The sequence below is a fragment of the Rhipicephalus microplus genome, chromosome 4, assembly GCF_043290135.1.
Source record: "Rhipicephalus microplus isolate Deutch F79 chromosome 4, USDA_Rmic, whole genome shotgun sequence".
Classification (NCBI taxonomy): Eukaryota; Metazoa; Arthropoda; class Arachnida; order Ixodida; family Ixodidae; genus Rhipicephalus; species Rhipicephalus microplus.
In genome coordinates, this window is record NC_134703.1 from 42498330 (window position 1) to 42523130 (window position 24801).

General features: G+C 45.3%; 1 protein-coding gene across 1 annotated transcript; it reads left to right on the forward strand.

The window, feature by feature from the left end:
• Positions 1-12355: 12355 nt before the first annotated feature.
• Positions 12356-18453, forward strand: LOC142814350 (uncharacterized). Its single transcript, XM_075893040.1, has 4 exons — positions 12356-12486; positions 16173-16786; positions 17311-17470; positions 18254-18453. Exons 2-4 carry the CDS (start codon positions 16199-16201, stop codon positions 18451-18453), a joined length of 948 nt encoding a protein of 315 aa, XP_075749155.1. The 5' UTR covers positions 12356-12486; positions 16173-16198.
• Positions 18454-24801: the final 6348 nt, after the last annotated feature.

Here is a 24801-nt window from a genome sequence, read left to right on the forward strand (position 1 = left end):
GCCGTTTATAGTACCGGGTAGCGTTAAGGGTAGACAAACAGACAAATGGACAGACAGACCAAAGTTTTTGCGTCGAAGGTTTCCAAGAAGGACTATCGTCTTTAATAAACCTTCAATTGATAGCCTGCGCTCATCTTTGTTGTTTTCCCATCCGTGTCCACTGCTTTTGAAGTTTTCTCTTTCCGGAAGGTAGTGACTACGCTTTAAGCCATAATTTTTTGAAGTATAAAAATAGCAACCACTGTGCCATTATTCTTCTCTCTACTAATAAATAAAGCATGTGATACCGATCAGTAATGAATCATGTGCAGTATATTTTTTGATGCTCTTTGTGTCTGATGACAATGAAGAAGTATCGCTCAGCATGTAGGAGTGGAGGGGAAAAGGTTAAAGCCCACATGTCTTGCTCAATCAACAAGGTGTGATGCTTCGTTGTTATTTTACTATTATGTTACGCTGCATTACATATGTTAACACTATTTCCTGCTCGACATGGCAATTTATACGCTTTTTATTTCAAACGAGCTATCAGCACCATCGTGGCTCTGTAGTAGAGTATTCAACTGCCAAGCATAGGGCCCGAATTCACATCCCCATCGACCCTGGGTATTTGTTCCTTCGTTTAGTTTTTTAAGTCCCTCGGTTGCACCGCCGACGCCGGCAGAAGTGGTGATGGTGATGCGCGCAAGACAGGAACGAACACTTCAGAGCTGCGCTCTGAACTTGAATTACTTGATGTATACGCGAGAATCTGTATGTATGCGAAGGAGAACGCACTGATAGTTGAAGTAAGCCCACCGATCGTGTATTATCTAGGTTACTTTATGCGAGCCGATAATGCTAGCGTCCTGAAGCAAAAACAGCTTAAAAATTTCACCATTGTCAAACGACAATGTTTGTGCGTATAGGTGCGCATGTGCAATAAGGCATGCACGGCATCAGAAAAGCCCCGCCGCGGTGGTCTAGTGGCTAAGGTACTCGGCTGCTGACCCGCAGGGCGCGGGTTCGAATCCCGGCTGCGGCGGCTGCATTTTCGATGGAGGCGGAAATGTAGGCCCGTGTGCTCAGATTTGGGTGCACGTTAAAGAACCCCAGGTGGTCTAAATTTCCGGAGCCCTCCACTACGGCGTCTCTCATAATCATATAGTGGTTTTGGGACGTTAAACCCCACATATCAATCAATCATCTGCACCAGAAAAGACACTTCTTTTTTTTTTCATTTTCTTCGACAGTCTGCATTCGCTATGTTTAGAAGGACGTTGCAATGCATTGTAGCATTACGCACTTATGCACACACCAGTATTAAGTTATACCACTGCACGTTTCTCTGACTACGTCATTCCGGTATCACTTGGGTTAAGGTGACGTGATCGGCTGTATAGAAAATACATGCAATCGGCTATTGCTTTAGCTGCTGTACCAACTGTAATGAATAAAACATCTGAGTGTTTCCTGTTTTAGCGCTGTGGGTAGATACGCTTGACATTCAGTGTATGCATTTAAAAAAAGGGGGAATCTCAGTAATGTGCCACAGTATTGTTTAGATGTCGTACTGTTTTTTTTTACCTTGCGTGTGTCGAACCTTCCTGTGACGCACGCAGCAGCTGTGTAAAGCCGGTAATTACAAAATTGATCGGATAAGTAGACGACAGGAAATTGAATTTGTGATCCCAGCTGCAGGGAGGCAGAAAATACACGGCAGTGAAATGAACACGGTACAGGGGCCCTTTTCTGGCAACAAAACAAATAATATGGTAGACCTATTGTCTCCTAACTTTGCAGAAGACCTGTGGTGCGTATTCTAGCTCTCACAGGGTCGACATATTACGCTAGCTCATATGTATTTAAGGTGATTGTTATCCTCAACAGCAAAGCACATGGAACACTGGTTGTTTCTAAGTTTTCACAGTGTAGTGTTCTTACATAAAGTTCGCCATAGTTGCTACTTGCCTTAGTGTGGTGTCAGACGTGATTTAGTCATAGCAAACAATGCAAACACTGGAATACAAATAGGACGCGTGTTTCATCAAGATGCAAGGACTACTTGCTTTTTCTGACTTTTTTTTCTTCTGGCATTCAGGCATTTCGGGTAATTGTCATGGATACGATCAGATTATCGGAAAGGCCCACACACCGTCCTTTAGTCGAACCAGAATCACCAAACGTGTACAGCGCTACCATGGGAATGTACAGGGAATCGAATGCACGGTTGCTCGACACCTTCAAGAACGCGTTTGCTCCGACGCTAACCAGTAAAACCAACGCAAGTGACGACAACCTGCCAGCTCCACGGTTCATCGACATTGGATGCGGCACAGGAAATTTCACCCTCAACTATCTTCTGCCACGCTGCTTCTGTCAGTGCCTAGAACTTGTAGGCGTCGACAATTCGCCCGCCATGCTGGAATACGCGAGGATACATCACAGCCACGAGAAGATTCGTTACGAGAATCTGGACATCGTTGAAGGTGACGTGGACAGATTTGTGACAGAGCACGGTCTCTTCGCACGTTTGTTTTATTTCAACTCAATGCACTAGATCAAGGACAAAGCTCGAGCTTTCAGAAACATGGAGAAGTTGATGACACCGGGAGCAGAGTGCTTTATCGTATTCGAGAACTCTATCACAATATTCGAGGTCTTTATGGTTCTGGCAGGTTCACTACGATGGAAAAAGTATGCAGAGGTAATATTTCAACAAGTATCAATAAAAAAAAATCAGAGTGAGCAGTGTTTCTGCTTGTTATTGTCACTTTTGTTACATTATATTGATTCTTACGTATCGGTGGTCGCGCAAGTGTTTGTTGTATGTAATACTTATATTTAAGGCTGAATTAGTAGACGTTGCTATGTTTAAAGCCAATGCTTCCTATGATATGAATAGAAAAGCAGAAAAACAGCAAACTAAACAACGAGATTAAACTATCAAAGAGCCACAATTTCTGGGCAATTACATTTCGCGTTCGTCGTAGATGTCTGTATATTTTTCAAAAATCTATCAATTTGCAGTTAAAACTTGTTTCATCTATTAGCCCATCAACATATCAGCAATGTTATGCATTATATATTGTGTGAAGTATCTCTTCGTACAAACAAATATGCGCTTTTATTTGAAATTTATGCAAACAGGTCCTGCTAGAGAGGGTTCCTAGCACAGCTTGCTGCACGGACATCACTTCGTTGAGGGCGCAGTTGTGGCCTGTCTTAAACGAGACGAACCTAAAACCTCTCGCATGCGAAGTTCTGCGATTGCCAGTGGTCGAAACACCAAACTTAGACGACGCAACAGGTAAAGCAATAGCTTTAAAGCTTCTTTCTATTATAACAACACTGCTTGCTTGAGTGGGTATAGGTGGCTCGAACGTGGAATACGTTCGCTTTCGCGTGTGGCTATTAAATAACTTTGCCGGGGGCATAAGTCGGCAGTCCATTATGGTATAATATGTCGGCAGTCCATTATGTTATAAGCGGTATGCGTTAATGATTTGCCTCAAAACATTCAGCTCTCAACAACTCTGGTTTCCCGATGGGATCAGTAAACGAGCGAAAAGAGAAGACACTCGGAGGATGCTTAAGCTTCATCTTTGGGATGAGTTTAGTCGTTTAATTGGCAAAATTTTGAATTTTTGATCACGGAAACAATTACGATTTTTTGCACATGATCCACGACACTGTAACCGACAGTGTCACGCACACCAAAATATTCTCAACACGAGCTTTCGAACGTTAGTATAGAAATATGATGAGTGTTGGCGAAAGTGTCATTATATGCGCCGACACCAATCTTAACCCTCCTCATTTTTAGAGTAGATTACGTGCACATCAGTTGTTGAAGAATAACGCAGAGGCAGAGGGTCTATCAGTCTGGTTACACTCAAAAATCTAGTATATAGAATACGATCACCAAAATAGGTTGCAGTGCATACTGCCGACATTACAAAGTTACATTTGTTTTTTTTTCAATATCCTTGAAAAAAACTGTCGTCCTGAGAGTTCTAACATCGAAAACTGGGTACCTTTCGGAGAGTCCGCTGTCAAGTTATGGACGTAAATGTATTTAGAGATGACTTATTGATCACCATGCTTCTCCTAAATTCTTTCGCAGACCGGATCGTTTCCTACAATCCCATCTACCGACTTATCAAAGACGAAGAGAAGGATGAGCTCATTCAATCGACACGAAACATTCTCGCCGAGAGAGCCCAAGGAATCACCGAAGGCCGGGTGCGGAATTACCGGTTTACTTTCGTTATCCACGCTTTCAAACCAACAGAGGCGAACCTCTCCACTGATCTGCAGACTGAATAAAGCACGCTTGTGCTTTCTCAGCGTATTCAAATACGGTTAGATGCGACGTGTCCTATTGTCGAACTCAATCCGGTGTCGGGACCACCAATACAGCACACCGCTTCCCCTCTCTCCTCTACTGGGTTCCCTTGTCTCTGCCTCGCAATGCCGACGCTGGCGGCATTTGCTAGTGAGTGCTCATTCCCCCCTCTCGTTTACAGCCCCATTGTATCATGGCTGCCATAACCTTTTCGATGAAGGCGGAAATTCTTGAGGGCCGAGTACCTATATTCAGGGGCACGTTATGCAATCCTAGGCAGTCAAAATTTCTGAAGCCCTCCACAGAGGCAGTACTCATAATAATACTGCGGCTTTAGGACGTAACACCAAAAAAATGATAACGAAGATATAACAAGTATGCCTCGCGAAGTAAGGATAACGTAAAGCAAGCTAGCAGGTGGTATCGCTGATTGAAAGCGACATTTAACATCACAGGTTTGTTAACTTACTTAGCTTAGGGGTGAATGCATATTCAAAATGAACGTGCACACTGTACAAGACGCTTCGTTAAATTTGAAGCGTGCTTGCCAATGGGTACAGTGAAGTAAAAACATGTGCACGATCTTCTTTTTTCAGATGAAATAAACTTCTAAAGTTAAATGTTTAGGACATTTTTTCGAATACAAAACAGCTGAGCATTTACTCTCCAGGCTTTTTCCCCGGCCAAACCAGCTGAAATAGAATGCGGTGACTTATTTGGGGGCCTGAAACTGTCCTGAATCGCGGTCCGAAAATTCCAAGAGGTTAACAAAAATTTCCTTTTCATCACTGCTAATTTGCCCTCTTGTTCAATGAACATTATTAGATCTTTACTGAATGCACAGTTACGCTTTCTACAGGATTACATAATTTAAACTTTTATTTGGGATCGCTTTTTTTTTCATAGTGTGCCGCACACATTGCTTAGCCACCGAAGACCGATTTTTCTGTCCCCTTATAATGTACAAAGGAGTGGACGTGCACCCCAACATGTTGTAACAAGCAGCCTTGCTCCGAAGACAGAGTGGTGTCCTTTCGAGGGCTTCGTCATTAGCACTGTCATCCTGTATTTGCACTAAGCAGAGAGATTGGCGCCATCAATATCTTGCTGCGTCGCACCAGGCCTGCCACGTAATTAGGGTCCGACGTGCACAGCTGTCACCCGGAAAATATTGATCGCCGAGTTCATCAGCCCTTGGTGACATTTTTTGCAGTCTACAGTTGGTCGGGACAATTGGCAGCAAATCGATTAGCAATCATCTACTTGGGAAGGGAAGAATTACACTAATGATGGAAAAATTGTGCTTCACATTATTAAGAACAGGAATGAAAGAACAAAAACATTGTTCAATTGGGCACAGTGAACGCACTTGTAATGAAAGCTCACAATTTTCAGGGAATAATTAAATCATCAGCCTCTGCTTAGACTTATACGAAAAAAAAGAACATCAATGTCCCCCCAATCGTTGCAGGAATAAAAGAAAGCAACATTAAGCAAATCACGTGCTTCAATTGTACCGATGTTTCCGCGGTAAATTGGCTACCACTGTATAATAATAGTTTAAGCATCGTTGAGGCGACTACGGAAGTTTTTAAGGCTTTGCTGCATTAGACCGCAGTTTGTTCAAAAACAACTTGCTGAAGCTTCGAAAGAGTGATAGTTCTTGCAGTTAGCTGATCGTCGGTATAGGCGCTGTTTTACTGTACTGCTAGATTTGAACCCCAAGCGCTCAAGGGAGGAGGAGGAGGAAGAAGAGGAAGGAAAGAAATGAGAGGCAGGGAGGTCAACCAGACGCACGTCTGGTTTGCTACCCTGCACTGGGGGAAGGGGTGAGGGGATTAAAGGAGAAAAGAGAGAGAAGTGAAGGGCAGCGTATGTGTCGATGTTACCTTGTCCATTGCACGCTTATAAGCGGTCGCGTAGTCCGGTCGTCGTTAGAAAACTTAGCAATGCCCACGTCGCTTTAGTGGCCAGCGACGCTAAGAGTCATGAGCCAAGGATCTTCGCTTCGGAAAAAGGTCTACTGTCTAGTGTCTCTAATGTTTCGCGTAGGAAGTTGCGTTCGCTCGCAAAACAATCACATGAACACAGTAGATGTTCTATTGTCTCGTCAGTGTCACACGATTCACATCAGGAGCTATCCGCCATTCCTATGCGAAAGGAGTACGCCTTTGTAAAAGCTACTCCTAACCGCAGGTGGCACAGTAAAGTTGCATCCTGGCGGGAGAGGTCCGATAGAACTTTAAGCTTTCTCGATGGGTCCAATTTGTGTAGGCGGTGGTTCCTGACACTGGGGTCACTCTGCCAAGTTTCCGACATGGTGTTAGCGAACGAGTGAAGGCCCCTTGCAGCGTCGGTTCTCGACAATGGAATTGGGGTTGTCTGGGCGTCCGCGTGGGTGGATCGGGAGCATTAGCAGCAAGGTCATTACCGACAATACCACAATGTCCCGGTAACCACTGGAACACCATGTCATGTCCTTTCGATAAAACTTCGTGAATCACTTCTCTTATTTCATTCACTAGTTGTTGATGCTCCCTTTGTCGTAAAGCTGATTGCAAGCTCTGAAGGGATGCCTTGGAGTCGCAGAACACAGCCCATTTTTGAGGTCGGGCTTCCGCGATATAAAGTAGAGCAGCACGTAAGGCGGCAAGCTCCGCTGCTGTGGATGTTGTCCTATGCGACAGTTTGAACTTTATAGTGACCTGGTACGTAGGGATGACAACAGCACCTGTGGAGCTGTCAGCCGAGACCAATCCATCGGTGTAAATGTGGGTCCTCTGGCCGTATTTTTCGTTGAGTAGCGACAATGTCACCTGTCGTAGGACCACTGTTGAAAGACGGCTCTTGTTTGTTATTCCCGGAATAGTAAGGCACACCTGTGGTTGTTGTAGGGACCACGGAGGTGACGCTGGTCTTGTTGCTGGAGTGAAGACAGAAGGAAGGCATTCTCTATGGGCAGAAATAATCTTTGAAAACATCGCTTGAGGTCTTTTAAGTGGCAACACTGCAACATGGTGACCAGGAACTCGGCAGAGGTGTCTTATGTGGGCTCCTAAATTGTCAGTTGTGATGTATGTTTGAATTGGATGCTCTCTTGCGATCATAATTGCCCCGTAGGTTGAGGTGCATCGCGGCCATCCTAAGCACACGCCTAGTGCTTGTCCTTGCAGACTTTCGAGGGTGCGGATGTTCGTCTTGCACGTACTTGCCAGTAACGGCAAGCTGTAGTGCAAAAATCCCAGAAACAGTACCCTGTATAGCTGCATCATTGACATTATCGATGTGCCCCAAGATTTTCCACAGAGGAACAGCATTATATGGACAATGGAAGTTAGCCTTCTTTTCAGGTGATTGCAGTGGGCACTCCACAAAAGGTCCCCGTCAATAATCACACCCAGGAAGCGATGGTTCTTCTGGTATGGAATATTTTCTCCGTTGATGGTAACGGGGTGTTGTGTGATGGCTCTGCGAGTTAACGCAACCAATGCACATTTCTTCGTTGAGACGGAAAGACCTTGCTTGTGAAGATATGAGCATGTAAGGGTGGCCACCTGCTGGACTCTTGCACCTACTTGTAGACGAGTTACAGCCCAAGTCCATAGACAAATATCGTCAGCATACATGGATATTAGGATAGTACTTGGCAAAACTTCACGAAGTCCTACCATCACGAGGTTCAATAAAGTGGGACTTAATACGGCGCCCTGAGGGACGCCACGGGACGTATAGCAATTGGTGGTAGGTCCATCTGAGGTTTGTACAAAAAAGGACCTTCTCGTCAAATAATCCTGGATCCATTAGAACATCCGACCACCGATTCCGACAGCTTCCAACTAGTCTAGGATGGCTTTATGTGTTACGTTATCATAAGCCCCCTTGACGTCGAGGTGCCAGTGCTAGTGGTATGCACTTGAGGCTCTTCTGTTGCTGAATGAATGTTGTGAGATCAATCACGTTGTCAAGAGATGACTTACCTCGCCGAAAACCCGTCATGCAGTTTGGGTATACATTGTAGCGCTCGAGGTACCATTCTAGGCGTGTATCATCCTTTCCATGACTTTTCCTACGCAACTTGCGAGGCCAACAGGGCGAAATGATGTCATATCAAATGGTGACTTTCCTGCTTTGAGTAGTGGCACAAGTCGACTTATCTTATAATCCTGGGGAACAATGCCCGCCTGCCATGAGTGGTTGTAATAGCTTAACAACTGTCCCCTTGCCTCCTTTTGAAGGTTGGCTAGAGCAGCGTAGGTGATGCCATAGGGTCCTGGTGAAGATGATCGTCGGGAAGCCGCCAAAGATCCGTCAAATTCTTCTATAGCGAAAAGATTGTCCATTTCAGAGATGCGGGGTTCAGGCATAACACTCCTAATGGTGCTAGCGGACAAGGCGGACACACCAGCGATTCGGTACAAAACTCATTTGCCACTTCAAGTTGGGGGGGTGGGGGCTAAATGTAGGGCTAAAGCCATGAAAGGATGTCTTTGTTGGGGAGTCGAGCGTAGGCCACGAATAGGGCTCCAGATGCGTTACAACGGCTTTCGAGGATCCAATGATTCGCAGAATGATTTCCAGCATTCCTGTTCAAGTTTGTCTAAACGTCGTTGGGCTTTTTTCTGTATGCGTCGTGCCAGCCTCCAGTCGCATATTGGTTTAGTCCGCCTGTATCTCCTTTCCGTCCTTCAGCGAAGCGCGCGCAGTTTTTCCAGTTGAACGTCGAAATCTCAACGCTTGCTGGTGAACGGGAGGAGACAGGAAGCTTCCCTCATTGCCTCTTTGATGACATCCTCCAAGTACTGGTCAGGTTCTTCACGGCATGTATTTTCCATGAGTCGCTGAAATTCAGACCAATGAATTCTTTGTATTGTGGTCTTAGGAGAGGAGTTAGTAAGACCCCTTATTCGCATATAAGTTGGAATGTGGTCACTCCCATGCATTTCGATGTCTGAAAACCAGTGCACTTGCAACCGAAAGTTTCTGGATACCAGAGTCAAATCGAGGCAACTGCTGTACGTAAGGCCCCGCAGGTATGTACGACTGCCATCATTTAAGAAACATAGGTCATGCTTGGAGGCGAATGACACGAAGGTTTCTCCCTTTAGCGTTGATCGTCGAACTACCATAGATTAAGTGACGTGCGTTGAAGTCTCCAGCTATAACCCACGGGCCCGTAGTTGTTGTCAGTATGTCTCGTAGTCGGTCTTGTTCAAATCGTCCGGATGGTGATATGTAGACACCAATGAGTGTGAATGACACCTTTTCCTTTATAACACGTAGGCAGACATATTCATTGTCATCATGCGGTTGAACTGCGTGATGCACATATGTGAAATCTGTGCGAATGTTAACAACCACCTTGCTGCGTTCCTCGCACGTTGAAGAAACGAAAGATTCATACCCTGATACTCTAGGAGGTTGTTGCACGTTTGGTTCACATATAACTATTATAGGAAAACGATTCAGGAATATATACTGACGGAATGAAGAGATGCGGGATCTCAGGCATCTCGCGTTCCACTGCATTATCGACGCTTGTCGGACCTCGTTGCGGAAGGAGAAAATTGGTCGAGCCATGGTTGCTACTGGAGACTTGCAAATTCTGGACTTAGAGCATTCAGTACTTGTAGTGCACTCTGAGCGAGTGGAGACTTCAGGCTGCTGCACAGCTTTCGCATGGCATCCAGCAGTGTTCGAAACATTCTAATGACTTCTGTCATCCTCAGGGAGCTTGTCAGCGGCTGGATGGAGTGATGTAATGGTCGATGTGCGCTTGGAATTTGCAGGAGGCTGTGATTTCGGCAATGAAGGCCAAACTGATTCATCTGCAACAGTGCTGCTCGTTGGTTTGTTGACCGCGCTTGCCGCCTTCGGTCTGGGAGGCAAGGGCGGTGGAAGAGAAGGGTGGTGGAGTGGCGCTTTCGATGCAGCGTCTGCGGCATTCTTTGATGAACTGCGGCGACGATGACTCCTCTTTCGGACGCTCCTGGCAGCCTCTCGATGCGACGAATTGTCTCTGACCATTTGTTTTTATACCGCTATTTTTCTTTGGATTTTGGGGCATTCTTTTGACGAAGCTGCATTGGACTTATGACAATTCGAGCATTTGCGGGCAGTTGCTTCGCAGTCATCCGCAGATTGGGCTTCCGCGCAACGAGGACACACCGTCTTATTTTCGCATACGCTTCTTACGTGGCCCAACTTCGTGCACTTATAACACTGTAAGGGCTTCGGTACGAAAGGTTGCACAGAATGCCGAAAATAGCCCATCTTTACTTGTGAAGAGAGTTGCCCTTGAACATGATCTTCAAGCAGCGTGAGTTTTCCAAACGGACAACTTTTACGATGACGCTGGCTTCATGGGCCGGTTTGGCCAGAACATCGAAGTCGGAGCTGGCAATGGCAGTATGCACATCATAGATGACTCCAGTGACGACGTTAGAGCTCACAGGAATGTAGGAGCGAACTTTCATTCCCCCCAACTCGTTGACGTTGCGCAGTATATTAAGTGCCGCATCATGTAAAAGCATCGATGGCCAATACGTTCTTACGTGTGTTCACTCTGATGTCTATGATCTCGTTTGGCACGACTCCTTCCAGCATCACCGAAACAGATTGCCTGTTGGGGCGCTTCTAGTTACCGTCCGGTACCTCAGGGGCAAAAAGGATAGTGTTTGCCACGGGTCTCCTTGGCACACTGTCGTTCAACGTACTCGAAGACGAAGATGGTCTGACGTTCCGCCTCTTCGCTTTACGGCTCAGCACCAGCTTAAAATCGTCATCGTCAGAGGGCTATTCACTGCTCATTGAGTAAACAAGAGTGCTCTCGCTGTCGTAGTCGCTGTAGAGTCCCGCACGCTTCCTGGATGCGGCCACCGCCGACGCCGCCGTAACTGGCGGACGTCCGTGGGGGTCCACGTCCATCACCGACAAACACGGATGTGATATTAGCGAAGTTCACTTATAGTTAGGTGAAAAAAGAGAGCACCTACTGAAACAGAAGAAAGAAAAGTGGATGAAAAAATAACCAGCCGTGAGCAGGAATCGAACTTACGACCTTCGAATAACGCGTTCGATGCTCGAACGCGTTATTCGAAGGTCGCGGACCGCCGCGGACCGCTGCGGCGGGAGCGAACTGCCCTTTTTTTCGCTGCGAGTGAATTCGCAGCCTGAAAATAGCCACTTTTTGTGTCATGTGAAACGGCCTTCAGGCTGCTAATCAGAAGATCGCGAGGGCCACGGGAATCTCATTTCGATGGAGGCGAAATGGTAGAGGCCGTGCACTGGACAATGTCAGAGCACGCTAAAAAACAACAGACGGTCGAAATTTCCAGAGCCCTCCACTACGGAGCCTCTGATATCTTCGTTTGGGAACGCAAAATGCCACACATTACTACTACTACAAATAATAATAATAATAATAATAATAATAATAATAATAATAATAATAATAATAATAATAATAATAATAATAATAATAATAATAATAATAATAATAATAATAATAATAATAATAATAATAATAATAATAATAATAATAATAATAATAATAATAATAATAATAATAATAATAATAATAATAAATATTATTATTAATATTATTATTATTTTTGATGTTATTAGTAATGTTTATGCGTTCAGCAGGAACTGCCATTTCTTTATCTGCTCACTCGAACATTTAAGTTTCTTTGACATGCCAGGTAGAAGTGCTGACATGTCATAGCTATTGACATAGACGCACGGGGAGCGAGCACCGATAAAACGCGAAGCAGTACACCGTCTCGTCTCAAATAAGTCCGTGTTTCGGTACTGATCTTGACGTCTTATCTTGATTTCGTTGCTTCATACTTGTTTTTTGGAGTATATCTCTAAGCCAGGGTAAAAATCACTGCTAAAGGATAGCTTGTTATGAGGGGCCCTTTGACGTCATATTTTAAGTATATACGCAAGTTCTGCGTATCTCGGCGCCACGCCACGGAATGCTGTTTTATGACCTGCAGTCAAACCCACGCGGGTCAGATCCCCTGATCGAAAACGTAAACAACGCCGAACAAAAAGCCAGCCGGCCGTGCGAGAAACAGACAGCAAAGACACAGTGAAACCTGGAGAAGCGGTCTTTTTAGAGCGGTTTGCTAATTCTCATTGGGCAACTACTACAGGTAGGTACACCTTATGGCACCAACTGAACCAGAATTAACCATAATTTTTGTGAAGTACAAAGAAGTGCCAACTTTGCAGCATTGGTCATTCTACGAAAAATCACGGCATCCGCAACTCCTCTGTGCGGCGTTTTGAGTACTTTGTGCCGTGGCTGTTGACAACGAAAAGTTCTGGCTAAACAACTTTAATGGGACGGAAGCATTCATCGACGCACTCATAGTGCAATTCATTCATTCATTCATTCATTCATTCATTCATTCATTCATTCATTCATTCATTCATTCATTCATTCATTCATTCATTTTATTACCTCAAAGGTCCCAGTTGTAATACTACATAAGGGAGTGGGTGATAGAAAGGCTATTAATATGAAGGTAGTTATGATGGGATAGTTTCAATGAGCGGCTTGAATGCTTGGATGTCGATGATGGTCGTGACCTCGGTGGACAGGGCATTCCAGTCTCGGGGTGTGCGTAGGAATAACGATTGGTGAAAGGTAGCGGTATGGGCTCGCACTGAATAGACGGCGTTACACTGAGTGTGACGAAAAATGCCATGAGCTCTTCCGATGTATAGGTTATCTGAAGGCAAAGAATGGAAGAATTTATGATAAATGTTTACACGTACGGTTTGAAAGCGTTTAGCCAGGTCGGATTAGTTAATGTTTGCTTTTAGTGCCAAGATTTTTGAGGCTATGGATAAATAGTATGAATCGGGCCGCACGGTTCTGGACAGACTGGAGGACGTTAATGAGGTTATTGTGGTGAGGATGGGAAATAACATGCGCATACTCTAGCTTTGATCGGACAAAGGTTTCGAAGCCAACTTTTTTAATAGAAGGGGGAGCGAGTGAAAGGTTACAGCGTAAGTACCCCAGATTACGATTACCAGAGTTAATGATGTGGTGAATATGACATGTCCAAGTTAGTTCACGTGATATAGTGACACCAAGATATTTAAACGAATCAACTGTAGAAATCTGGTCGTTATTTATACTGTATTTATAAACAACGTGATTATGACGACGGTAGATAGATATTAAGAGTTTTAGAAGCATTCAATGACATGAGCCAAGATTTAAATCAGTTCTGTATGCGGTGAGATCACATTGTAATATGGAGCAATCATATGGGTTGGTAATTGCGCGGCAAACAACCCAATCATCAGCGAAAAGACGGATGAGAGAAGAAATGTTTGAAGGGAGGTCATTAATGTATATGAAGAAGAAGAGGGGACCAAGAACGCTACCTTGCAGTACACCTGAAAGAACGGGTGTTAGCGATGAAGAGCATGAGTTGGCATGAACGGATTACCCGATTCCTTGCCCACAGTGACGCCTTTATAGGGTCTTTTTTTTGGAGGCATTTATTTTATCGGAGTTTTATGTTCCAAAACCACGATAGGAATATGAGAGACGCATTAGTGGAGGGCTTCGTAAATATCAACTATCTGGTGTTTTTTTTTTCGTGCAATGACAAGGCACAGCACACGCGCCTCTATCGTTTCACCTCCATAAAAATGCGACCACCGCGGCTGAGATCGAACCGGTGGCCTTCGCGTCAGCACTCGGGCATCTTAGCCACAGATACGCCATGGTGGACGATTCCGAAGGCATTTCAAGCACCGGCATGACTTTGTGGTAGAATACTCGATGACTGTGCAAAGGGCCCGGGTTCAGAGCCCGGCGGAATTTGAACGCTTTTCGAAAGCTTAGAAAGCTTTTTGTGCCTTTCTTTTATTTTAATCGATAGCGGTTACGGAGGCTTATGGCTGTAGTGTTAGCGGACAAGTACACGGCGTGATCGGCTGTTGTTATTATCTGATTACAGCTTGGACCGAAGAAAAATGGCCATATGAAATCAGCCATGTTTCATTCTGCCCTTCCTCTTTAAAACAATGAGTTGCCATTCAATGGGGTTACAGGAAACGCAGATAAATGGAAATGAAAAAAAAAAGTCTAAGCCTGTACAAAAGGCACTGCACCGTCACAACGACAGCTGGAAGAGCAGAATTTCAAGAACCCTTGTTAACTCTCTTTATTTGTTTGTTTGTTTGTTTATTAATATGTTGACCCTGCAAGGGTCGTTAGAGAAATGAATGAACAATACAATTCAATAATAAACATTCACGTGAACATGATGATGGGCGCTGCTCACTACAGAGACAGGATAAAAGCAGAAAATAAGACAAATAAATCAGAATCAGATCGGATACTAGAATATTTTTCTTCATTTTTCTAATTTCAAGTGATGGCGGTTACGAACACGAACGGTGGCGGCGGAAAACTACGGCACCGAAAATGGCCCTTGTAATCTCGTAACAACTGTAGCTGTTAAAACAACAAAAAAGAACAACAACCTAATGTTCACCCGAAACTCTGCATGAATGTGAAGTGGAATGGTCTACCAGATGATATTAGCTTACCGAACGCGTAGTAAGTTGCGTTCGGCGAAGCCACAATGCTAGTGTTCTGAAGCTAAAAGGGCCTGAATGTTTCGCCATTGTAAAAACGACTGTGTTTGTATGTAAGTGCGTACATGCGGTGACGCAGACACTGCATCAAAAAAGACTCTTCTTTCGTTATCTTTGGCACTAAACATTCGTTAGCTGTAGCAGGATGTCGTTATGCATTGTAGCATTCCGCACCTAGGGACCGACCAGTAGTATACCACTGCGCGTTTGTCTAGATACGTCGTTCCCGTATCACCATGGACTGATATTTCGTGAACTGATGTATTTGGAATACATGAAACTGGATATTGCCAGAGTGGTTGTAGCAGCTTTTATGAAAAAAAAAAACACCTGAATGTTTCATGTCTATACACTGTGTGCTGATATATGTGACATCAGGCGTATATGTTTGAAGAGAAAATAGTAATCAAAGTAACGTGCCACAGCTTGATTGACACGATATACTGTTCTGTTGACTATGAGTGTGTCGAAACTTCTTGTGACACGTGCAGCAGCTGTAAAGAGGGGTAATAACCAAAGAGATCAATAGGAACTGAAATGGAATTATCAATACCAGTTTTAAGAAATGTACAGATGGCAGTGAAATAAATACGGCTGATGGACACTTTTCTGGCGTCGCAACCAATAATGCAGCAGTCACGCAATCTGCTAACCCTGAAGAAGACCGGTGTTGCGTATTTTAAGGGTGGTATTGACGACGTATTATTCTAGCAGATAAAGGAACGTATAGTACGCCATCGACTAGACTAATAATCGCAGAAGAAGGTCGTGCAAGCGCTACTGGGCTTCTTGCGAACTACTGGCCTGTGGGAACGACTTTCAGTGAAAGTGAATCTATTTTGTGTGTGCGTATGTGTCTTCGTTTTTTCTTGTTTACTTTTATCTCTCTTTCTCTCTTTCAAACCCCTATTACCCGATTCGAGGGCAGGGTAGCATACCCAATATTACCATCTGGTTATTGTTATTCTAAACAGCAAAGCAAGCGAAAGACATGATTGTTTCCAAGATAGAGAGAGAAAAATAGAAGAAAAGCCGTGAGGTTAACCATAAACAGTGTAGTGTTCTCACATGAAATCTGCAATAGTTACCTTTATTAGTGTGGTGCCCCTCCTGGTTTTGTCCTAGCAAACAATGCAAATACTGAAATAGAATTGGTACGCGCATTTCATAATGATTCAAATGGTAATCATTATTTTTTGTAATATTTTTCTAGCACACTGGTAGGATAGGTTTATTGTCATGGACACACTCGAATTTTCGAGAAGTCCTACACGCCACCCTTGGTACGAAGCGGAGTCACCAGCCGTGTACGATGCCACCATGAAATTGCGATGGGAATCAAATGCGCAGTTGCTCGACACCTTCAAGAACGCGTTCGCCCCGACGATAACCAGTGAAGGCAACGCAAGCGACGCCAACCTGCCAGCTCCACGGTTCATTGACATTGGATGCGGCACAGGAAATTTCACCCTCAACTATCTTCTGAAACGCTGCTCGTCTCAGTGTCGGGAACTTGTGGGCGTCGACAATTCACCCGCAATGCTCGAATACGCTAGGACCCATCACAGCCACGAGAAAATTCGTCATCTGCATCTAGACATCGTCGAAGGTGACGTGGACAAGTTTGTGACAGAGCACGGCCGCTTCGCGCGTGCGTTTTGTTTCAACCTAATGCACGTTGTCAAGGACAACGCTCGAGCCATGAAAAACATGGAGAAGCTGATGGCTCCGGGAGCTGAGTGCTTTGTCTTATTCGAGAGCTGTGTCCCAATGGTGGAGGTCTTTATGGCTCTGGCAGAATCACCACAGTGGAAAAAGTACGCAGAGGTAGTAGATTTCATTTACTGTCAATTCTTTAATAATATCTGGTATTTTACGTCCCAAAACCACGATATAATTGGAAGACACGCCCCAGTGAAAATCTTGGGAAATTTTGACGATGGTATTTTCAATAACCACGGTATTTTCAATTCGGTTAGGTTAGGTTAGGTTCATTGTTGTGTGCGTGAAAACCCAGATGTTCGTTCTATATTCAACCCATTTGAGGCTGAGCGAGTAGACGGTGAAATGTTTGCACTCAGCGTTTACTATGCCTACGCATACAGAAAAAAAGACAACATATTTACGTATCAGCCAAATTTATCAGGAAACTAAAACACTTAGCATTTACACTTAGTTTCGGGGCTGTATGTCTGTTGGCATTTCGCACTCTCATCAACTAGCTTTTTTTGAACTTGTTTTATATATATGTCTTTTAGCATTTCAATAATATAATGAAATGAATGATATATGGTGCCTCAGGTCTCTTCATGGTACTAAAGCTGCGTTGTTTTTGAACCTTTTGCAAACAGGTTCTGCTAGCGGAAGTACCTCGTACTGCCCACCGCACAGACATTGCCTTGTTGAGGTTATATTTGCTTGATGTCCTCAACGAGACGAACCTAATACCCCTCGCCTGTGAGGTACTGCGCTTGCCATTGGTGAAAATACCAAACTTAGACGACGCAACTGGTATAGTGGTGCCTTTGCTACTTCTTTCTATAACAACATTGTTTGCTCGTGTAGTGCGTAAAATTTTGAGGAAACAATTCATCGCAATTTTCATAAGGCGGTTTATATAAGTACCTTGCCTGTGGCCTACGTTTACTTTCGTTTTCGCGTGCCTCTAATAAACAACAAAGTACGCCTATGGCATACGTCGGCAGTCCAATATGATATAATATTTATCCATTATTTTTTACTGTCAACAATATCGCATATGAATGTAATGTGTCATCTTTTTATCTCAAAACCTTAAGCTCTTTGTTCTCCTGCCTGCTCTATGGAGTCTGTAAACGATAAAAAATATATCAGTGTGATGACAGTGACTTCAACGCCCACCTTAACCTTACTGCGCTGCAGTATTACATAACGCGTTCAGCAGTTGCAGAAAAACAACACAGAGCGTTCATTACCTAGATAGGTGAAAAAAAAAAACTCTGTGAATTGTATTTTACCATAAAAATGGCTGACGTGGTTGCTTGGGCTAGTTGGTACGACGTGATTCACATAAAAAACAGCGCCAATAACGAGGGACAAGAATCTTATGTGAATCATAGAAATGGGTTTTAGTGCATACTGCAGACATTACAATGTCACAAGGAGGCGCTGATGCCTTTTTAAATAATGTGAGATTCTGTGAGTTCCAACATCGACAGCTGGAGACCTTTTGGAGAGTAATTGGTCATGCAATAGACCTTAATATATTCACAGATGATGAATTGTTTATTGTGCTTGTTCTAAATTATTTTGCAGATCGGATGGTTTCCTTGAATCCCATATATCCACTGATAAATGACGAAGAGAAGTATGAGCTTATTCACTCGACACGTAAAATACTCGTCGAGAGAGCTCAAGGAATCGCTGATGGCCGAGTGCTGAATCACCGGCTGACTTTCGTTATCCACGCTTTCAAACCACCAACAAACACGAACGTATCCACTCAGACCAAATAAAGTGCTCTGCTTGGACGGTTGAGTTTTTTGTTATTATTCCATGTTATGCTCTTTATTGGGAACTTATATCGCCAAATATCGAAAATACTATGTTATTGAAATGAACGGAATAATTACTATGAAATGTAAAGAAGAATCGGAAATGTAATATTAATAACAAATATTGGGGTTTAACGTCCCAAAATCTCGATATGATTGTGAGAGACGCCGTAGTGGAGGGCTGCGTGAATTTTGGGGATCTTGGGGTCTTTTACGTGCACCTAAGTGTTAGCTCACGGGCTTCAAGCATTTTCGCCTTCATTGAAAATGCCGTAGCCGCGGCTGGGATTTGATGCCCTGACCTATGGGTCAGCAGCCGAGTGAGTGCCTTAGCCACTAGACCACCATGACGGGGGAATTAGCTATTCAAGGGCTCGTCCTTCTCTCTTTGAAGCAATGGTAATGATGCTAATACATCAATGACGCTAAAATAAACAGATTCATCTGAAACGTACAGTCTGTCGCCTTCGTGAACGCCACGATCACGTGACATCGTTACTGGATAGGCGAAACCGGAAACACACGCAGCGAGGAAGAGATCGTGATTACTACATTTGCTAGTGGAAACCTCTACGCGGGAATTATTTGCATAGTAACCTTCTAAGTATGTGTATAACTTGCGACCTTATGGCTACTGTATGGTACTAACCTAGGCAGTACGGAGATTTTGCTCAATCTATTGGTGGTGAGGACATACCGTTGCGCCATCTGCCAGAATCCTTTTGTGACGTTTAAAACGACATCACGCGATACGGATTGTTAGAAGTGTTCGACAACTGCAGTGATCGAGGCTACTGAGCCGTGGCTGTTCTCACTTTGCAAGCGTTGCTTGTGTTTGCATTCGCTGCTAAGAAACGAGAGGGTTTGCCAACAAAACGTTTCAGCGAGTCAACGTGGGGTCAACGGCATGTCGTGCCCTTTCTATGGAGCTCGTGCGCATGGCGCCATGGACGCGGCCGAGAGGTGACGTTTCGATGTGCGTAGACTGCCGCGCACGATCCACCGCGAGACCTCGCTGGAATTTTTAAACTGATATCACGTGGCCGAAGGTGAATGATGTTTTCACATTAGCTATTAAGGTGGTGGTCCTACTCCGAACGGAACCACTCCGCCTTTTACGCATTGTTTGCGGATGCACTGGGCTCGCAGCGCTACACAAAGAAAAATGAATTGGGCTACTTAAAAGCTTATCATCCCCTCTTTTCCATAACATTTTATTTTAATGCCTGGTCTGAAGCGTTACCTAGTAGCAAAGAAAATAGTGTGAGCAACAAAAGCATTTTCACTGTACAAGCCTCTGTTGTACTGCGAGAACGACGAAACTATTGAACGTAACAAAGCGGAATTCACTGTGCCTTTAGACGAAATGCCGTAATAATTACAATTACCGTATGTTGTCATCAGTGACTCTGCTGGTCCCTGGCATCAACCGATTCGCCTACCAGCAGCGCAGCACATCACGGCTTGTAACACGAGGACATCCGTTCAAATATGCGACCAGCTGAAGAAAGCCTGCTGTTCTCGCGTGAATAAACATCGCAAATTCCTATGCGTACACTCCCGGAAAGTCCCATGTCGTCCCAGTTTCCTGTCACCGAATATTTTTGCCCCAAGGCAGTACCCGAAAGCTTTTTTGTGAAAGTAATTTCCGCACATGCGATAATGAAGGCGGGGTTGATTTCCTATTTTCGACTTTATCGAACATGCATCTCGCTGCTTCTCGGTTTTAGGGTATGCGTGGCAACCCACACCAGGGCGAGCAATAGAGACCGCATAATGTGTTCCATTAACCATGCGAGGACCGAACAGAACAGTTGCAGCGATTCCACGCTTCGGCAATAGTTCGTTCCAGCCAGTGCAAATTAAGGTGATGATTTCTTGTGCCCACCAACACGCGAAGTACACCGTAACATTTACAGAATGTTATACCGCCGATTCGGGACAGAAAATATGCACGGACGTTCAAGACGAAATGTCGCTGCTGAGTGGGCTGCACATCTCAAGATGAACGCTGAGTTGTTTCGCCAGTTTCAGTTTTATCAGTCAAGTACATCACTGCCGCGACGTTTTGAAAAGGCTCATTCACATTAAGTCCAGCTTGAGTGCGTCCGGCACTGCGGTATAGAGTTGCAAACAAACCTGTTAGCTAGAAAATGAACTGCCTCGGCGTGGAAAGCAAGTGCGCCGCACTAAGGACGGCATGCAGAAAAGCGAGGATGTGCATAGGAAACTTCTTCTCTGAAGACGTACCAATCGGACATTGAGGCACGCCCCAGGGGTCTGTGATTTCTCTGGTGCTGTTCCATCTCTGCATGATCGGACCGTCGGTAAGAATGGCTAGCGTGAACGGCATCAAATATACCATCTACGCCGACGACATCACAATCTGGTGCGTTGGTTTCAACGAAGGCCGGGTGCAAGATGCCCTTCAAGATGCAGTCGCCGAGGTGGAATCTTACCTGCGCTAAAAGGGACTCAGATGTTCACCCGCCAAGTCGGAATTCATGCTCTACAGAAAATAACAGGGTGGCCGACCTAAGCGATGGAAACCCGTCGAAGAAAGTGGTATACACATTTACACGAGTGACGGGGAGGAAATCCCGAGGATAGACACTATCCGGATCCTCGGCATGTTTATTGAAGCGAAGAATGGAAACGGCACCGCTCTGCGGAAGATTTTCGCCGAGACTGACAACGCTTTTCGACTCATCAAAAGATCTCCGGGAGACATAGAGGCAGTAAGGAAAACAATTTGTTAAGGCTCATCAATGAGTTTGTGCTCTGGCACTTTTCCATTGCCATGCACAACTGGCTTAGATGGGAGGGAGACAAGCTTGACGTGATTATCAAAAAGATCGTCAAGAAAGCACTGGGGCTTCCCGGACGCACACACACCGAGAACTTCATCGCGCTCGGTGTGCACGACTCTGCTGCCGAAATAACGGAAGCGCAGCAGCGCTCGCAGCTGGCTCGGTTGTCCACTACGATGGCTGGTCGACGCATACTTGGCAAGCTAGGTTTTAACCCTTTGGAGTCGAAACGAATAGCGTGCGTATATCAAAACATATACAGGAAAACGTCATTGTTGCATTAATACCCCGTAAAACTCACCCTGTACAAAATGAGGGACGTCGTCGAGCAAGGGCGACGGCTCTGCTGATACAACAGGGAAAGCATGGTGAAAATTCAAGTTTCGTTGACGCTGCAGCACATCGAGACGGCTAGAAGTTCGCAGCGGTGGTTGTGGACCACACAGGCTCTACTATGAACTGCGCCACGGTACGCACAACTAACTCCCAGGTGGCCGAACAAGTGGCCATCGCACTCGCTTTGCTAAATGGTCGGTGCGAAGAGGTGTACAGCGACTCCAAATCCGCACTCAGAGCCTTTCAAAAGGGCCGCAAATCAACACAGGCCACCAGGGTTTTGAACAGCTCCACCAGCGATACGATTGTCCCTCACACCATATATATGCTCCCCACGCATGTTGGCTCCGCGAACGGCGTTGCACCGAACCCGAACGAGTCGGCCCACACAGCAGCGCGCGCGCTCACTGACCGCTGCTCTCGACCTGGGCGACGGCTCCAGTACCGACGACGTGGGACATAAAGACACACCTACTACACACAACGAGATTACCAAGTATTACTACATGGCGAGGCGGGCATTCCCAATGCCACATTAAAAACTCAATAGAGCACAGGCCGTCTCATTGCGCTTACTTCAAACCTATTCGTACATTCGTACCCGTCGTTAGCATCCCTAAATGCAATTTACCCTCACAAATTCCCCGATGCCGCCTGCGCCACTTGTGGGCAGATCGCAACATTAGCACAAATGCTCCGGGAGTGCGGGTCGCTTGCACCGACTTATGCAAACCCGAATGGTATGCGCTTCTGCACAGCCCAGAACTTCAGGACCGAATCCTGCCCGTCCAGTGTGCCCGCGACAGGGCCGTCAGGCTAGACCTGCCGGTCCCTACGTGGGAGTAGCCGTCTGACGCGTGGCAACCTCAGCGTCTGCACTGGACAATAATAAAGTTCTCACACACTCACGTGATGTCGTAAACTATGTCACAGCGACAGCAGTGCTGGACTTTTCAGTGGTCACCCTCGCTTCCAATACACCAGGTATACCTGCGAAACTGGGCGAATAACTGTGTCAAGTATACAGAATACATATCCAAATATGACCGTCTGTCGTGCTAAATATGCGTCCCGAGCTGACAGATGCTATACAGACGATATTTTTGCAGCCAGTTGTGCTTACCTGTCGTCTTCAGCCAACCACAAGGAACTAGCGACCTTCCACGGCATACTGCTTTGACCGGAATTCAGGTACCACGCTGGAGCCGTGCAACGACGAGCAGCATGAATGGCTTATGACACCGAACGCAACCATTCCTGTCAACGAGAAGCCCGGCCGCGGTGGTATAGTGGCTAAGGTACTCGGCTGCTGACCCGCCGGTCACGCGATCAAATCCCGGCTGCGGCGCCTGCATTTCCGATGGAGGTGGAAATGTTGTAGGCCCGTGTGCTCAGATTTGGGTTCACGTTAAAGAACCCCCAGGTGGTCGAAATTTCTGGAGCCCTCCACTACGTCGTCTTTCATAATCATACGGTGGTTTTGGGACGTTAAACCCCACATATCAATCAATCAATCCTGGCAACGAGAATGTAAGTTTTGCTCGGCTTCATGTTTACACGTGTTCATGTTTTGCAGGGATTATACCTCTGCCAGTTAATTGTACCGACGGACGCATCACGGTTCTTGGGATAAAGCTTGGCAAGCATGGTGAGTTGATGTGCGAGATAAGCGATAAGTGCTACGAAAACCGGACGCCATTGTTGGCACCATCGTACGCCGCCAGCCGCAATGCGAGACTGAACTCAAGCACGAAAAAGAAAGTGAAAGAAAATATATCACATATAAAAGCAATAATGAAGGCGTTGGAATGAAACACGATTCCCACGTGTGAAATATTGAATTGGTATCATTTTAACAGCGAAGTTGTTTAACCGATCGGTAACTTGTGCCCCTTCACGCAAAACTCGACAGGAGGGCATGCACCACAGAAATTGGGCAAGCCCAACTACTGAGTACAGCAGGAAGAGTTCATCATCATCATCATCATCATCATCATCATCATCATCATCATCACCTACCACGGCAGCACACCAGCCACGGTGGTAGAGTAGTTATGTTGCCCGACTGCTGACCCGCAGGTCGCGGGATCGAATCCCAGCGGGGATGGCTGCATTTTCGATGGAGGGGAAAATACGTAAGGCCCATGTACAGGTGCTCGTTAAAGCATCACAGTTGTTCTAAGTTTCCGGAGACCTCAACTACGGGGTCTCTAACAATGTATAACGCTTCTTTTTTGTTGAAGATCAAACCCCAGCAGTTATTATATTAACAAGCAGTTTAGGCTTCGCTTTGCATTTTTTTTGTTCACCCAGTCTTCCCTTCATAAATGCGCTCTTCCGCTGGTAGATAGCTAACTATGTGTGCAGCATAAAATAAAGTTGGCTGAATTTACACTTTGAAGTCTATTCTAGCACGTTTTTTTTATTTGAGAGAACGGTGGCGTACAAAAGGTGTACACAATCAGCGACGTTGCCAAACTTGTAGTGGCACGGTAAGCAAAGGTCACCTAAATGTGAAAATTCAAATTTATACAGTGGAGTTGTAGACTTATGCATTCGATCTTCTCGTTTCGAGCTAAGTTAGATTACAATGTCGCGCACAGTTTGTGGTAGGAGTTATGCTATAAGGTGGCATACTGTTTAAATCATAACCACTTTTTCTAAACGGGCGTAGCCTAATTGTAAGGACCGCATGTGTATAGGTTTGTAAATGGGCTCTGTCAGTGGTATTGCTTTGCCTATTTAACAATGGAGAAAACACTTGTGGCATGCCGATGCAAACCAGATATTCACAAAGCAGCACAACGCCCAACCACGGGACGTCTAAACTTGTTTCTCATTGCATGAGCAGCTACGAAGTGTAGCCTTGTACTTGAGTCAGAAGGCAGACACATAGAAAGCACCAACAATATTAGTTCATGCATCGGAGCCATCTCCATAGCTGTACTGCGTGCCTGTGTGAGCGAAAAAGAGAGTGAGATGGAAAACGTGTGTGTGTGTGTGCGTGGTGCGTGCGTGTGTGTGCGTGTGTGTGTGTGTGCGTGCGTGCGTGCATGCGTGCGTGTGTGTGTGTGTGTGTGTGTGTGTGTGTGTGTGTGTGTGTGTCTCTGTGTGTGTGTATGTGTGTGATGCAGATAGAAGGCTGGGAGGTTAACCGAAGGAG

Excerpts from the sequence above, each read along its gene's own strand:
- LOC142814350 (XM_075893040.1), top strand. The coding sequence starts at position 16,199 with ATGGACACACTCGAATTTTCGAGAAGTCCTACACGCCACCCTTGGTAC. Across the intron at positions 16,787-17,310 it reads AGTGGAAAAAGTACGCAGAG|GTTCTGCTAGCGGAAGTACC; the intron begins GTAGTAGATTTC and ends TTTTGCAAACAG. Across the intron at positions 17,471-18,253 it reads AAACTTAGACGACGCAACTG|ATCGGATGGTTTCCTTGAAT; the intron begins GTATAGTGGTGC and ends ATTATTTTGCAG.